The sequence below is a fragment of the Euleptes europaea genome, chromosome 5 (genome assembly GCF_029931775.1).
Source record: "Euleptes europaea isolate rEulEur1 chromosome 5, rEulEur1.hap1, whole genome shotgun sequence".
In the NCBI taxonomy this organism is placed as follows: domain Eukaryota; kingdom Metazoa; phylum Chordata; class Lepidosauria; order Squamata; family Sphaerodactylidae; genus Euleptes; species Euleptes europaea.
In genome coordinates, this window is record NC_079316.1 from 43,912,845 (window position 1) to 43,926,961 (window position 14,117).

At 42.1% G+C, this 14,117-nt stretch overlaps 1 protein-coding gene across 1 annotated transcript in view; it reads left to right on the forward strand.

Moving 5' to 3' along the window:
* The window catches only part of GPC1 (glypican 1), a 249,823-nt gene extending 235,979 nt beyond the window's left edge, over positions 1-13,844 (forward strand). Inside the window, exons 4-9 of the mRNA XM_056850170.1 lie at positions 4,550-4,715; positions 7,137-7,267; positions 8,568-8,687; positions 10,108-10,238; positions 11,278-11,453; positions 13,232-13,844. Of these exons, the coding sequence (XP_056706148.1) occupies positions 4,550-4,715; positions 7,137-7,267; positions 8,568-8,687; positions 10,108-10,238; positions 11,278-11,453; positions 13,232-13,449 (942 nt within the window). The 3' untranslated portion in view covers positions 13,450-13,844. The remainder of the gene's footprint in view (positions 1-4,549; positions 4,716-7,136; positions 7,268-8,567; positions 8,688-10,107; positions 10,239-11,277; positions 11,454-13,231) is intronic.
* Positions 13,845-14,117: the final 273 nt, after the last annotated feature.

The following is a 14,117-nucleotide window of genomic DNA, read 5'->3' on the forward strand; positions in this document are numbered from 1 at the left end:
TTCTAAGCCTGTTGAGTTCAGATTCTGCCTCCTGTCTGGCTAACTGAAAAGAGCCGGGTTTGTGACGCGGATCGAGTTGCTGTGGTCCTTTGGCAAGAGCCAATTGCTCTCTGCTGCAAGCTGTTGGAAGCAATTGAACATAGGGGTGCTCAGCTCTCTTGGGCTTAGGGCCCCCGTGTCTTGTCACCGCCTGAGCTGGTTGGGTGGGTTCATTTCGTTAGAAAATGTATACGTCACTTTTCCAGAGACCGGCTCAGTGCTGCTCATAAAACAGAAAACAATAGAATGAAACCATAAAAACAACAACATAAGACTTTCCAATACTAAAACATGCTGGGGTTGCAAACAAATGTCTACAAAGAGGTTAGGCCACGCCCACTCCCTTATGAACCCACCTGACCACAATGGTCATCTTTGGAGGCCCGGCTTCGGGTGCTACCGCCTTCTGAGGTTAGGCAGGTGGCAACCTGGGGAGGGCCTTCTCAGTTGTGGCACCAAACCTCTGGAGCTCTCTCTCCAGGGAGAGTCGCACGTCCCCTTCTGTTGCCATCTTCTGCCAATGGGTGAAGGGGTTTTTTTTTGTTTGTTTGTTTCGTTTGGCACTCCCTCAGTAATCCCTCCTTCCTGACCAATGTTTAATGGCTGTTTTTATGTCTTCGTACACATTTTAACTCTGTTCTTAATTAGTTTGAATGACTGTGTGAGGGGGTTGATTTTAGTCGTTTTAAAATGGGATTTTATCATGTTTTAGATTGTTAGTCACCTTGATGGCCCTTGTGAGGGCAGAAAGGCGTAAATAAAATCAGTAAAATCACAGACCTCAGACCAGAAGCGTTCAGCTTAAACAAACAAACAAACCTCTCTGTTAAAAAGCCTGGATAAAAAGAAAGGTTTGGCACCTAATGTAGAGTAACTGAAGTGCCAAGTGAGCCTCGAGGGCATGGGGCCACCACAGAAAAAGCCCTGTCTTCTGGTTGCAATTTGCCTCACCTCAGGCCACAGAGAACAGGGCTTAGAAGAGGATTTGAACGGCAAGCTGGACAGTATGAGAGGAGATGGTCTGGCCTCAAGCCCTTAGGGGCCTTAAAGGTTAGAATTGAGCCTGGAAACAGATGAGTAGCCAATCTTTCAGTACAGTGAGTGATATGATCCTAGTATCCAGCCCCCAACAATAGCCTGGCTGCCACATTTCAGACCAATGGAACTTCCTGAACACTTTTTTTAAAGGCAGCCCTGCATAAAGTACTGAATATGATCAGAGGACTGATCACTGTGGCCAGATTATGCTTTTTGAGGAATAGCTGAAGCTGAAAAAATGCACTGAGTGCCACAGAGGAAACCAGAGCCTTGAGGGCAGGCCGACTCCTCAGTCCCCAAGCAGCCTTGTCATTGACCAGCAGCACCTCAGTCATGTCCGGATTGAGCTTCAGTTTGTTGGCCCTCATCCCCATCACCTTCTCCACATTCAGGGCTTCCACAGGTCCACCCGGCTCAGCTATTAAGGAGAAATAGAGCTGGGTTCCACTTGTATTTTGGTTGCGCTGCCCTTCAAATCCCCAGGCGATCTCTTCCCAGCAGTTTCTTGTAGACGTTGAACTGATACAATGACGTTCCTTTTAATGGGCCCTTTGTGTTCAGTGGCCTCATACCACGGGAAGTTCCAGTGCTCATCTTGTGCTTGTCATATGCAGTTAAAGGCCTCTTTGAATAAGAACAAAGAACAAAAAATTACCCGTGGTCTCCCCCCCCCCCTCCATTAGGACAAACTGGGTACGGTGCCAATGCACGGCGACCAGCTAGCTGCAGAGAAAGCCTCTCCTAATGCTTTATAAACGATATTTGTCAACCGAACAGTCTGCCTCTGCCAGGCTTTCCGCCTTTTAAAGCATTAATATTCTAGTTTGTCACCCTCCCTTGACATTATAGTAATGTTTAGTCAGGCCCTGGGAGTTAAATGAAAATCTTGCATGTTAAATAACACTTTTAATGGGCCTCGCTGTTTTCAGTATAATAATGAAACGGATGGGATTTGGGGTGTGTTGTTTTGTTTGGTTGATTGGTTTTTGTTCTTGAAAGCTAACATCTTTTCCTTGCCTGGGTATCGTTTGACAGGACTAAAGCGCCACCCCGTGATAACTAAAGGGTACTGATGTCTTCTAGGTGGAACTGAATCCCACACATTAGATTCTTCCTCCCCAATCCAACTAGGGGCAGGAATGAGCTTCTGTGTATATATCCCAAGCTGGATGGTAACTAAGTGCTTCACTAAATGCTGTCCCAACTACAGTCCAGCAGCCAAGATAGTGCACACTGAGTCTGTTTCCAGTGCTAATGTCCTGGTAATTGTCCATTCATGAGAAAGAGTGGAGAGCTAGATTCAGACCCCTGCGCCGCCTGGCCTGTCAAATAGCCCATTGCTGGGATTTTAGCTTTTGAAAAAATGGCACCACTGCTGTACCCATGTTTTGTAGGATTAGGACATTGGGTTGGATTCAGCAATGCATGGGTGGACAGGAAAATGTACAGTTCCATTTATGCAAGCCATTGTGTAACACTTGCAGCAACATGTTGTACTTTAATGTAGTTTTTAACAAAGTAACAATATTATTTTGGATCAGCTACACTTTCTCAATGGAATGTACGACAGATGGGTTGCATGGTTCTGTTTTAATTTGCTTTGGAAATTGTATCAGAAGAAATACCTTGTGTTACGACTTGTGCTTGTGGAAGAGATACTGGAGATACAATCCCTTTCACTTAATGTAAGCATGGAGTTATTTCATGTTTCCACTTACACAAAGACTGTTGAACATATAAAGATGCTTTATACTGAATCAGACCATTGGTCCATCAATGTCTACTTAGACTGGCAGTGGCTGATTTTTACTGGAGTTGCCGAGGACTGAACCTGGGAACTTCTGCATGCCAAACAGATGTTCCACCTCTGAGCCATGGTTCCTCCCCACATGAAAATCTTCCATGAGATCCAGCTCAATATTTGTAGTTGTATAGTAAAAATTGTTTTCTTTGATTAAGTGTTCATATTTTAGAAGGTGAATGTCTTTGGCATTAGGGAATCTTCAGTTCTGAGAGTATCAGTTTTTAAATGGGGTTTAATTTGTGCCATCTGTTTTTAATGTGGTCACTCTCCCTCTTCTACTACCAGAGCCTGACTGAAGGAGTGACTGTTTCACCCAGTTCTCCATCACTGCAGTCCCCCATGTTAGCTTTTTTTTGTGGAGGGGTCCTCTGACCCCGGCAAAACTTTATCACAGGTCACAAAGTGCTGATGTGAGGAAGGGGAAGGAGAGGTAGAGAAGATTTTCTTATAGTATCTAGCCCTCCGTTTATCTCTTACCTCCCATAATCAATATATCTAATTCTCAGTGTGGCAAAATCTGTGGATACTTAAATCTGGAGAATGGAACCATGAACAGACAAGGAATATCTTTCTACAAAGCAAAACCCCCAGGTTTTCCCAAAATCTGAAACCTAAAAAAATACATTGGATGGTTAAAAAAAACCCCAAAAGCATAGACGCAGAAGTAGTTGGGAAGGAGAAAAATAAGTAAAGAAAGGTAAGAATAAAAGGGTTGCCAAGAGAAGAAAAAGCAGAAATAGTGTAGTGAAAGGGATATAGGGGAAAGTGAGGTGCAGGTTCCCCAGTGTGCAACTGGGACCGGTCTGGCAAGTAACACTACACAGAATTTTCCCATGGAGTGGCTGCCAGGGGAGGCAAGGAGGGAAAGCTGAAGACGGGGGCAGATAAAGGTAAACTGGCTGGTGGGTAGGAGGAGAAAAGGAAAAGGGGAAAGGCTGTGGGTGCTTTCAAGGAAAGGAAAGAGGAAATTGTGTAGGAGGAGAAAATTATATCCCCCCTCCCCGGCAAGTCCTTGTGGGTAATCTGCTTGTTTTACCTGGTAAAGCAAATGAGTAAATATCTTAAGGCTGAAAAGATCTCAACTTATTCTCAAGCTAAATGTGTAAGAAGCACAATTTGCTGTTGTGGAGTCAGGTGTGATATGCAAAGTACCTAATGAGCCATTTTTGGTAAGTAGAACTAGTGCCACAGGATGAACAATGCCAGGTTAAAGTACCTAATGCTTCTGAAGTTCTAGGCTGAATGCCACGCCCCTCTTCATTGTTGTTGCAGTTGAGACTCAGTTCATGAAGTCTGAAATCAAAGTCCAGTGATTTGAAGTTGGAGTCCAACATTTCCAGTCAGATTGCAGATAAAGTTCACTTTATCTGTGGAATTTTGCAGTATGGTTGTAATGTTGTACATCTAGTTTGAACTTATTATTTATAATCGGTTATAATGACTCCATGTATATTTCTGTGTCTCTTGGCATATACAATACAAGTATGCACATTTCTGCAACCAGTGTGCTAGTTGTATTCTTCATTGTATTTAGTGTGCTGGTTACTTTTCATGGTCCTCTTTTTATGTTACATCACACATTTTTAAATTGCTGAAGCAAAAATATATCTGTTCTTGTAGGCTATCCGGGCTGTGTGACCGTAGTCTTGGTATTTTCTGTTTTTAAAGGTCCCTCTGAGCCCGTATTGCACTCGAGCCATTATGAAGCTGGTGTACTGTTCACACTGCCGGGGCATGTCAAATGTCAAGTCATGCAACAGCTACTGCCGCAACGTCTTGAAGGGCTGTCTGGCCAACCAAGCAGACCTGGACCCAGAATGGAGGAATCTGATAGGTAAGAGCTGCAGACAACCTGAGAGAAGGGCTTCTTATCTTCTGTGCTTTTGCACATAACACCTGATTCTCCTTTCAATCAACAGAGAAGAGTCTGGAGAGCAGACATAGCACTATAACAGCAATTAGTGAATGTACTAAAGATCTCTCTGCACTAAGATCTAAACACAATCAACATTTGCGTTTTTTGAAGTGGTACTCAGTCTTTTGGAAAATTCACCCTCCAGTGTTCTTCAGCAGCTTTCGAAAATGTTATGATGCTCCTGGAAAAAAGTAATCATTAAATGCTTTTGTGCCCCCTACTGCTTTAGATTCTGGCACTCTCCAAGTACACCTGCATCCTAGCTACCCGTGTTCTTGGATTGGGTGCTGTGAAGACTACACTAGGAATGGCCCTGGAAAAATCCTTCTCTTCTGAGAGATGTCTGGGCCAGCATTGAGCATTATGTTGTGCAGAATGCATAGCCTTCAGTGATCCCTCAGCTGCACCTGTTCGGAAAGAGAGGAGAGGGAGCACCGCCCTAGTTAAGACTTTGGCATATGTAGCCTTGGTGAGAGAAGGTGGGCGGTCCATTGGAAAAACATTTGAAAATTCAAAGCAGATCCTTGTTTGGGTTAAATGTTAGCTTTCCAAGTGAAGCCTCTGAATTAAATTAGGTACAATTCAGTAGCAGCGCTTCCTTTTTCTCCCAAGAATTCTGAGGGTTTTTTGCATTCAAACAAAAGAGCAGAGCAGAATTAAGAGTCATCAGCAAAATAAACAGGAAGATTGCTGGGCTTACTAAAGAAAGAAAGATTAATCTAGTTTTGCTAATTTTCTGTAATTACCTTGTCAGTCTCATGGCAACAGGCACTGTTGTAAAGGCTGTGCAGCTGAAATTACTGTAGTCTCTATTTAAAGATTTCTTTGCTTTGTGGCTTCTTAAAAACAAGTTCCTATTCTTCTTTCTTTTGTAGAGAGGTTTACAAAAGTTTTCTGCTGGCAAAAATCCCCAAAACATATTTGATATGTTTATTCCATTTTGTGATTGTTGGCACAGTAGCATGATGATGTAGAGTCTGTCTTCTGATCCTTGGACATCTGAGGCTGGCATGTCCATGAATGTGCAGGAGACCTTATTTTATGAAAACATTTATGGGGGAATATACCAAGCTATATATTTAGAATCTGACCCTGGCTAGTATTTGGATGGGAGACCTCCAAGGAATACCAGAGTTGTGGTACGGAGGCAGGCAATGGCAAACCACCTCCCAACGTCTCTTGCTTTGAAAACCCTACAGGGTCGCCGTAAATCAGCTGTGACTTGACGGCAAAAAATTTTTTATTGAGAATAGGAATTGTCTGTATAGCAACCATAGAAAAGGAATAATTTTTAAAGAAGTATTTCCCTGCTGTATGTGCTGGGCTGTGATCAGAAGAACAAGGAGAGGATATGTCTGCTTAAAATATTGTCGAAGGCTTTCACGGTCAGAGTTCATTGGTTCTTGTAGGTTATCCGGGCTGTGTAACCGTGGTCTTGGTATTTTCTTTCCTGATGTTTCGCCAGCAGCTGTGGCAGGCATCTTCAGAGGAGTAACACTGAAGGACAGTGTCTCTCAGTGTCAAGTGTGTAGGAAGAGTTATATATAGTCAGAAAGGGGTTGGGTTTGAACTGAATCATTGTCCTGCAAAAAGTATCAAAGGTAATGTGCTAATCATTGTCTTGTAAGTATCAAGATAATGTGCTAATGAGGGTGTGGTATGTTAATATGGAACCATTGTATCCTGAAGTGATCTGTTAATGTGTGAAATCCAAAGCTAATCTGCATGGCTATTGTTGACTGTAGTCTTTGTTAGTCTGGAGGTTTTCAGAACAGGAAGCCAAGCCTTATTCATTCTTAAACTCTCTTCTGTTAAAGTTGTGCTGATGTTTATGAATTTCAATGGCTTCTCTGTGCAATCTGACAAAATAGTTGGTAGAATTGTCCAGTCTTTCAGTGTCTTGGAATAAGACCCTGTGTCCTGTTTGTGTCAGTCCATGTTCAGCCACTGCTGATTTCTCAGGTTGGCCAAGTCTTCAGTATCTTTCATGTTCTTTTATCCTTGTTTGTATGCTGCGTTTTGTTGTCCCGATGTAAACTTGTCTACAGCTGCAAGGTATACAATATACTCCTGCAGAAGTGAGGGGGTCTCTTTTGTCTTTTGCTGATCATAGCATCTGTTGTATTTTCTTGGTGGGTTTAAACACTGTTTGTAGGTTATGTTTTTTCAAAAGTTTCTCCATCCTATCAGTGACTCCTTTAAAGGAGTCCTAATTGGGAGATACGTTGGGTATATAGGAAGTAAATAATGAAAATGGAAAGTCTAATGTCTAGTCTAGCTTTATATGCTGGCTGTTGATACACAGCGTATTCTCAAACAGGCTGTTGGTTGTTCCCCTAGATTCATTGCTGTTGGTTGCTGAGCGCTTTGATGGATCATCTAATGTAGAAACAGTCATCGGTACAATTCACACCAAGATTGCGGAAGCCATTTCTAACATGCAGGAGAACAGAGAATCTATAACAGCCAAGGTAAAAATGAGGTTTTTGCAGCTGCAAGTATAATTCATCTGTGTCCATTTCAGCAGTGCCCTCTTTTCTCTCGTCCTTGCAAGGCAAAGCAACAATGTGGATGTCCAGTAATTCCTGTTGGTAAGGACTAGGAAGCATTCATCCCTGGTTACCTCTGTCTTGAATACTGGAGAGGTAAAAATGGTTTAGTATGTTACCCGAAGAGAACTTCTTACTAGACTTGTCTTCTTTAGTTGTAAGCATTTGTTGGAACCCTTCTCCCTTCTATCACAGGACCAGATTCAACAGCTCCTGAGGGTTTGATCTGACCCTCCCTCATCCCACTCAACCTCAGTAGATTTCCACAACTGCAGTTTTTAGTAGAATATGATTCATTAGATCTGCATGGGGGGAATTAGCTCCATCATCATTCTTGGAATTGTGTAACTCACTCTCTGACAGAGTCTCAACAAGAGAATAATTTGTTTTCCAAAAAGCCCACTGCTTTTCCCATGACTCCTAAGAATTGTAATTAACAGAGTCTGGTGGAGAATGAATTGGGAACTGACTGGCAAGTAGATCAGTCATTGATAGGCCAGCAGGGAGAGGGAGGGAAAGAGTTCAGCAGCGCAGCCACAAAATACAATGTTAAAACAGCGCAGAAATAGAGCCATCAGTTCAGGGAGACACACAAAGAGAGAGCACAAAGGGATGAATAAATCTATACCTCCCAGAAGGTATATTTCATTGTTCTTGCATGTTTTTATATCCCTGGAAGAATTGCTTTGTAATAACCACAGTAATAAACTATAAATGGGCAAGCTGCTGTGATGAAGCTGGATCCATTTGTCTCCCCATAAAACAGATTTCAGTCTATTTTGTGTACAACTATTAACCATCTTTGGCTATCAAGGGAAGAAACTATCTGTGTTGCTGTGCAAGTTGCTGATATGAACCAAGGTGCACTATAGGTGACATATGCATTAGAGACAAACAGAATTTCTCTCCCATTTTCTTGTTGTAACCGTAGTAGGAGGTGCATCTGCTTTTGTGAGGGTAACCCCAATCCATATTCTTTGGCACACTGGCCCATATCCATCCATTCAATTAAGAAAACTTACATGCCTTCCTTAACTTGGCATTGGATTGTCGGTGTATACAAATTATGTGTGTGTAGAAATCAGTGTGAAGTTAGGAAGAATATAATTAATGGGAAAATACCCATTAATACCCAGCTTGCATCACAGATCAGTGCAAAACTTAGTGGAGAAACTTGTTGAATCACCTGCAGAAATATTTGGTTGTGTTTTCACTTTTCTAGGTCTTTCAAGGTTGTGGAAACCCCAAACTCAACACAAAGCCTTCCAATGTTGAAGATAAGAAGAGGCGGGTAAAATCCATGAGCGAAGATAAAGCGTCAGTGCTAGGTTTGGAAAAACTGGTGAGTACGGCATTTGGATTTTCATACTGTTTTAGAGAAGTCTGGGAATAACCCATGTTGTCTGTTGCTTTGGAATACTTGTTGGGTTTACTGAGGACATTCATGGCTGTTTTAAGAACCAACTATATAGGATTCTTGTTCCATTGAAGGACTGTTTTGTTCCAGATGGTGTTAATGGTTTGGAAATACAGCTGTTGTATGAGGTGGAATGTGAGGTGCTATTCATTGCCCCTTACACACTGGCATTCATATATTGGGTCATGAAGCACCTTTAATATACCCATGTCTCTTTTGGTCAAGATCATCTAACAGCCTGCAGTGATCATGCACCATGATCAGCACATGAGTTGGAAGTGTCTAGTTGATTCCCCTGAAAACTCTTTAAACATTGCCTTTTTTTCCTTCCAGGAAGGGATGAGAGCCATCTCTCAATGCCAGCAATATATGACAGTTATTTATTAAGATAATTTCTATCCTAACCCTCAGCCCAAAGGCTGGAGCAGCTTGCATCACAGATCAGTGCAAAACACAATACAATCATATCACTAAAACATACTCCAAACATAAGTAACAACAATAACATCCTCAGAAACCACAATTTAAAAAAATCTAAGGCAGTATTAAAAGTAAAAGCATAGCATCAGAACCAAATGTAAAGAAAAAAACTAAAAATGATAAACCATCAGTGCACTAAAATGCTAAACACATTAAATAGCAGAAGGTTAGGTAATTTAAGTAAATGCAAGGTAATTAAGCAACAGTATACAAAAACAGCAACATAAACAACAAAGAATGAATCAGTTATTCAGCACAAAGTCTGGGTGAACAGGTAGTCTGCACCTGATACTGGAAGGTTACCAAGGTAACACTTGCAAGTTCTGCTGTTGTCGTAGGCCAGAGTTGTCATCAGTTGTCTTCTTTAATGGTGGAAAGTGCCATCAAGTCACAGCCAACTTATGGTGATCCCATAAGTGGTTTGCCATTGCCTGCCTCTGTATAGCAACCCTGGACTTCTTTGGTGGTCTCCCATCCAAGTACTAAACCTGGCCAACTCTGCTGAACTTCTGACAAGATCTGACAAGATTAGGCTAACTGAGTCATCCAGCTACCTGCTCACCTGCCTTTCTTCTCCCAGTTTAGTGACAAGCTCTTCAGCGTTCCTGGTCTAGGCATCTTGATGCTGTTTGTGTCCTCCTCCTTCTGCCTTTATTTTTCATCAGAGGAGTTTCATAAATTTGGTGTTGATATCTTTTCTGTATCAGACAATAAATCTGGCAAAGTGGTCTTTAAATATTGTCAGGTACATGCATGAATGACAATAGATGGCTTTTTAGTGGAATGAAAAATGCCTTACATTTGAACATTCAAGCATTCAGAATTTAAATGCATCAGTGAGCTCTGATTCTCCTCCGTCCGGCAGGTTTCTGATGTGAAAGGGAAACTGAAGGATGTAAGGGACTTCTGGGTTTCTCTCCCTGTCACACTTTGCAACGATAAAATATCTGGTTCTGTGAATGAGGACAAGTGCTGGAATGGAATGACCAGGAGCAGGTAAGGATGAAGAAGGGAGTCACAACATGAAGGTAACCTGTTTACATTGCTAAGTATTCTCATGTCCCAGTTTTATGAAGCTTTGGAACTGGTAAAGGTAAATTCCATTGTGGAGGTGGGTGGGAGAGAACAGGCAGTCAGGGAGAGTAAACACATTAAAGTCCCTGGAATTTTCTCTTCTTCCTTGCTTAGAAAGGAAGCCCCTTCATTCTTCATTCTACCCCCATTCCTCATTCTGCCCCCCACCCCGGTTAATTTATTTGGAAAATTTCCAGAGAAATGCTCTTATCTATGGACAAAACCAAAGGACCTAGTTTTGTACTTCTTAGCTCCAGTTCAGACCTTATACTGAATCATGGTTTTCAGGGGAGGTTGCAGGATGTGGTACTCTACCCACACATGTCAATTCTCTCCTGCCCACACACATGTCAGTTCTCTCCTGCTTACACATGTAAACACCCTCCTTTTTACCATGATACAGCATTATAGTTCATCCTTGCCAGGTCTTTGTGAAGGTGCTCCTAAATTTCAACTGTGAACCAGGATGAGAAAGTTCATACCCACAGTTGGTAACAGGACTAACACCAAACCATTATGGGGCTGGAGGTGGAATTCATGCACAGTCCCTAAACCGTGATATCAATGTTTCACAACAGATGTAATGCCCACACCTGCCCAATGTCTTAATGGTTGGGGTTTTTTTATATTTTTGTATGTTTTTATGTCTGGTTTTAATGATAGTTTGACTGGTTTTAATGGTTTTTAAGCTGCTTTTTTATTATGTATGTTTTAATTTGTTAGCAACCTTGTGACCCTTATGAAGGCAAAAAGGCAGAATATAATTTTTAATAAATAAATAATACAATCTTGTTTTGCCAGGGACTGAAAGTGCAAATAAGCCAACATTGTAATGTTTTGCCCAGAACACGGTTGAAGATACAAGTAATGTTAGTGAGCTGAAAGGGTTCCTATATTGTTTACAGGCAGTATGTTAAACAGATTACAATATTTGAGATTCCTGTCTGATATCTTCCTGCAGATATCTTCCGGATGTGATGGGTGATGGACTAGCCAATCAGATCAATAACCCAGAGGTGGAAGTAGACATTACAAAACCAGATATGACCATCCGCCAGCAAATCATGCAGTTAAAGATCATGACAAATCGCCTGCGCAATGCCTACAAAGGAAATGATGTGGATTTCCAGGATACAAGTAAGTGTGCCACAAGGAGGGGACATCAGTCTGGTACTACAAAGGTGACATATGTTATTGGACAGTCAGAAGTCAGAGGTCTCCAGAACTCTGTGCAATATCAGGGGGTTCATTCTAATGATTTCTTCTGCTATCCTGTGTTTATATTAAAAATAGCCGTTTTATCCTGAGGCAGTTGCAAGTAGGGAGAGCCAGCGTGGTGTAGTGGTTAAGAGCGATGGTTTGGAGCGGTGGAGTCTGATTTGGAGAACCAGGTTTGATTCCCCAATTCTCCACATGAGCGGCAGAAGCTAATCTGGTGAACTGGATTTGTTTCCCCACTCCTACACACGAAGCCAGCTGGGTGACCTTGGGCAAGTCATTCTCTCTCAGCCTCACCTACCTCACAGGGTGTCTGTTGTGGGGAGGGGAAGGGAAGGTGATTGTAAGCCGGTTTGATTCTTCCTTAAGTGGCAGAGAAAGTCAGCATATAAAAACCAACTCTTCTTCTTCTAGGCTATAAAACTGTTGTCCCTGTCTGCTATCTTTTAAGCTCTATCACTCTAGAACAAGGCACTGTCAAGATGTTCAGAGAGCTTGTGTAGTGGGCCAGAATCTTGTCATTTGTAACCCTGCATCTTTAAAGCACGAACCTACTTTGTCTGTCTCATAATACAGGGAACACCAAGTGTCTATCCAGTTTCTAAGTCCTTAGGAATTTGCTAGTAATATCATCTACCTCCTCCCATTTTATCATACTGGATAATTTCTCATGCATTGTTTGTTTTCCTCTGACTGTACATCTGTGGCAGGGACTGCTGGCTTAGGGGGGATGCTGTCTCTCTGCCTGTTCATCCATGCTAGCTGATGCAGGGCTTCCTGCACGAGTCTTACCTCACAGAGTGTTGTAGGGCTATGAAAGAGCTCTGATGGAGTCTTTGGTGCTATTTGACCTGCTGGTTGTTGCAATAGGTATTTGTATCGGTACTGACACTGAAAGCATTTTAACCCCCTGTGTTCCACCACACCCAAAATAATAGGCATGCTCCTCTGATACTAGAGAGAATAGGTATGCAGCATGACTAGTATCCATTCTAACTAATAGCCATGAATAAAACATACTAAGCATTGTCATTAAAACTGAATGGTATAGATTCTGACAGCACAGAATGCTATGAAGTTATCTGCCTTAGAAGAAGTCTTGGTTTTTATATGCTGACTTTCTCTACCATTTAAGGGAGAATCAAACCGGCTTACAATCTCCTTCATTTCCCCTCCCCACAACAGACACCCAGTGAGGTTAGGTGGGGCTGAGAGCTCTGATACATGGAAGCACATGCCTTTGAGCATGATGGAGTGTTAAATGGTGTCAGTGACTGTGTGTTTATAAGTTAACCATAATGTTCCTTCCTCTGTTGTTCTTTGGTGAGCCTCTCTTTTCGAGACTGCCAAGTTGTACAAGCTCCAGTATGAGATGTCCAAATTGCTGTGTTGAGAATGCGGTTTGAGTTGCTGTGTGCTGTGCTTGGCCCACCTTGGTTATGCCATCACTGAACCTGGTTTCAGCAACGTTCAGGTGGTCTGATAAATATGGAGGACGTGGGTAGCAAGGTGTAGGGTGATGTAATCATATGATGGCTCCTCAGTGTCCCAAACTTTGCTTTAATCCATTCAATATGCTAACCGATTCTTGTGCATTAGCTTTTTGCTGGCTTTATGGTGCGGGCTGTTGTTACGGTGTTGACACTTGTTACAGCACAAGCAGAACCACCTGCTTACTTGAACTTTCTCTTGCACAGGTGACGACATCAGCGGCTCTGGAAGTGGCGATGGCTGCCTTGACGATGCCTGTGTCAAAAAACAGTCCAAGAGCTCTAGCACCCGGCAACCAGAGACGCATCCTATGCCTAAGCTGTCAGGACAAGGCATCGGTGGAAACAGCAGCATAGTTTTGCCTTCCTTCTTTCTTTTATTACTTTCTCTGGCTGCTGTTGCGACACAGTACTTGCGGCGGTAACTCATTTCTGCAGCCATGAAAGACACTGTGGTGGTTGAGGTCTTAATTTTGCCAAAAATGTGGACTATATTTAATTCATCTTGGCAAAACAAGGGAGATAAAGGTTCTTGATTGTTTGTGATAACCTGGCAGTGCTAGAACTGGTCTTTTTCTTTTGGTCTTTTTTGAATGCTGGGCCCTTCTTTCTGTACCTCATTTTTAAAATGTCATTAATTTGCCACAGAGAGGCACCTGGGGGCCTACAACAGACCTTGGCATAAAGATTTAATGGGGGGAAAGAACAAATGACCCTCCAGTCAACACCATTTTTATTGACTGCAATAAAATACCGCAAGTATCTAGTCTTATTTAATGGTAGCCATGAGCGTGCTAAGTCGGTTTAGAACAATACACCTTTTTAATTTAAAGAATTTCAAAGTGCTGTGATAGGGGGTCAGTTCATAATTTTCCATTATGCAAGTGGCAAATGGTCCTTCCTTTCCCTTGATGTAGGAGTACCTATTCAGTATGTCAGTGTAAGCCTGATTATTAAAGGGTTTCATTATCCTGGAATTTGCAACAAAAATCCTTTAATTCACAAATATTTGTGTGTGTTAAAAATGGGTATTCAAAGCCAATTACTATTTCTCCTACATAGAAGCGATTGGAAGTGAAATTTAGTTTTTGCA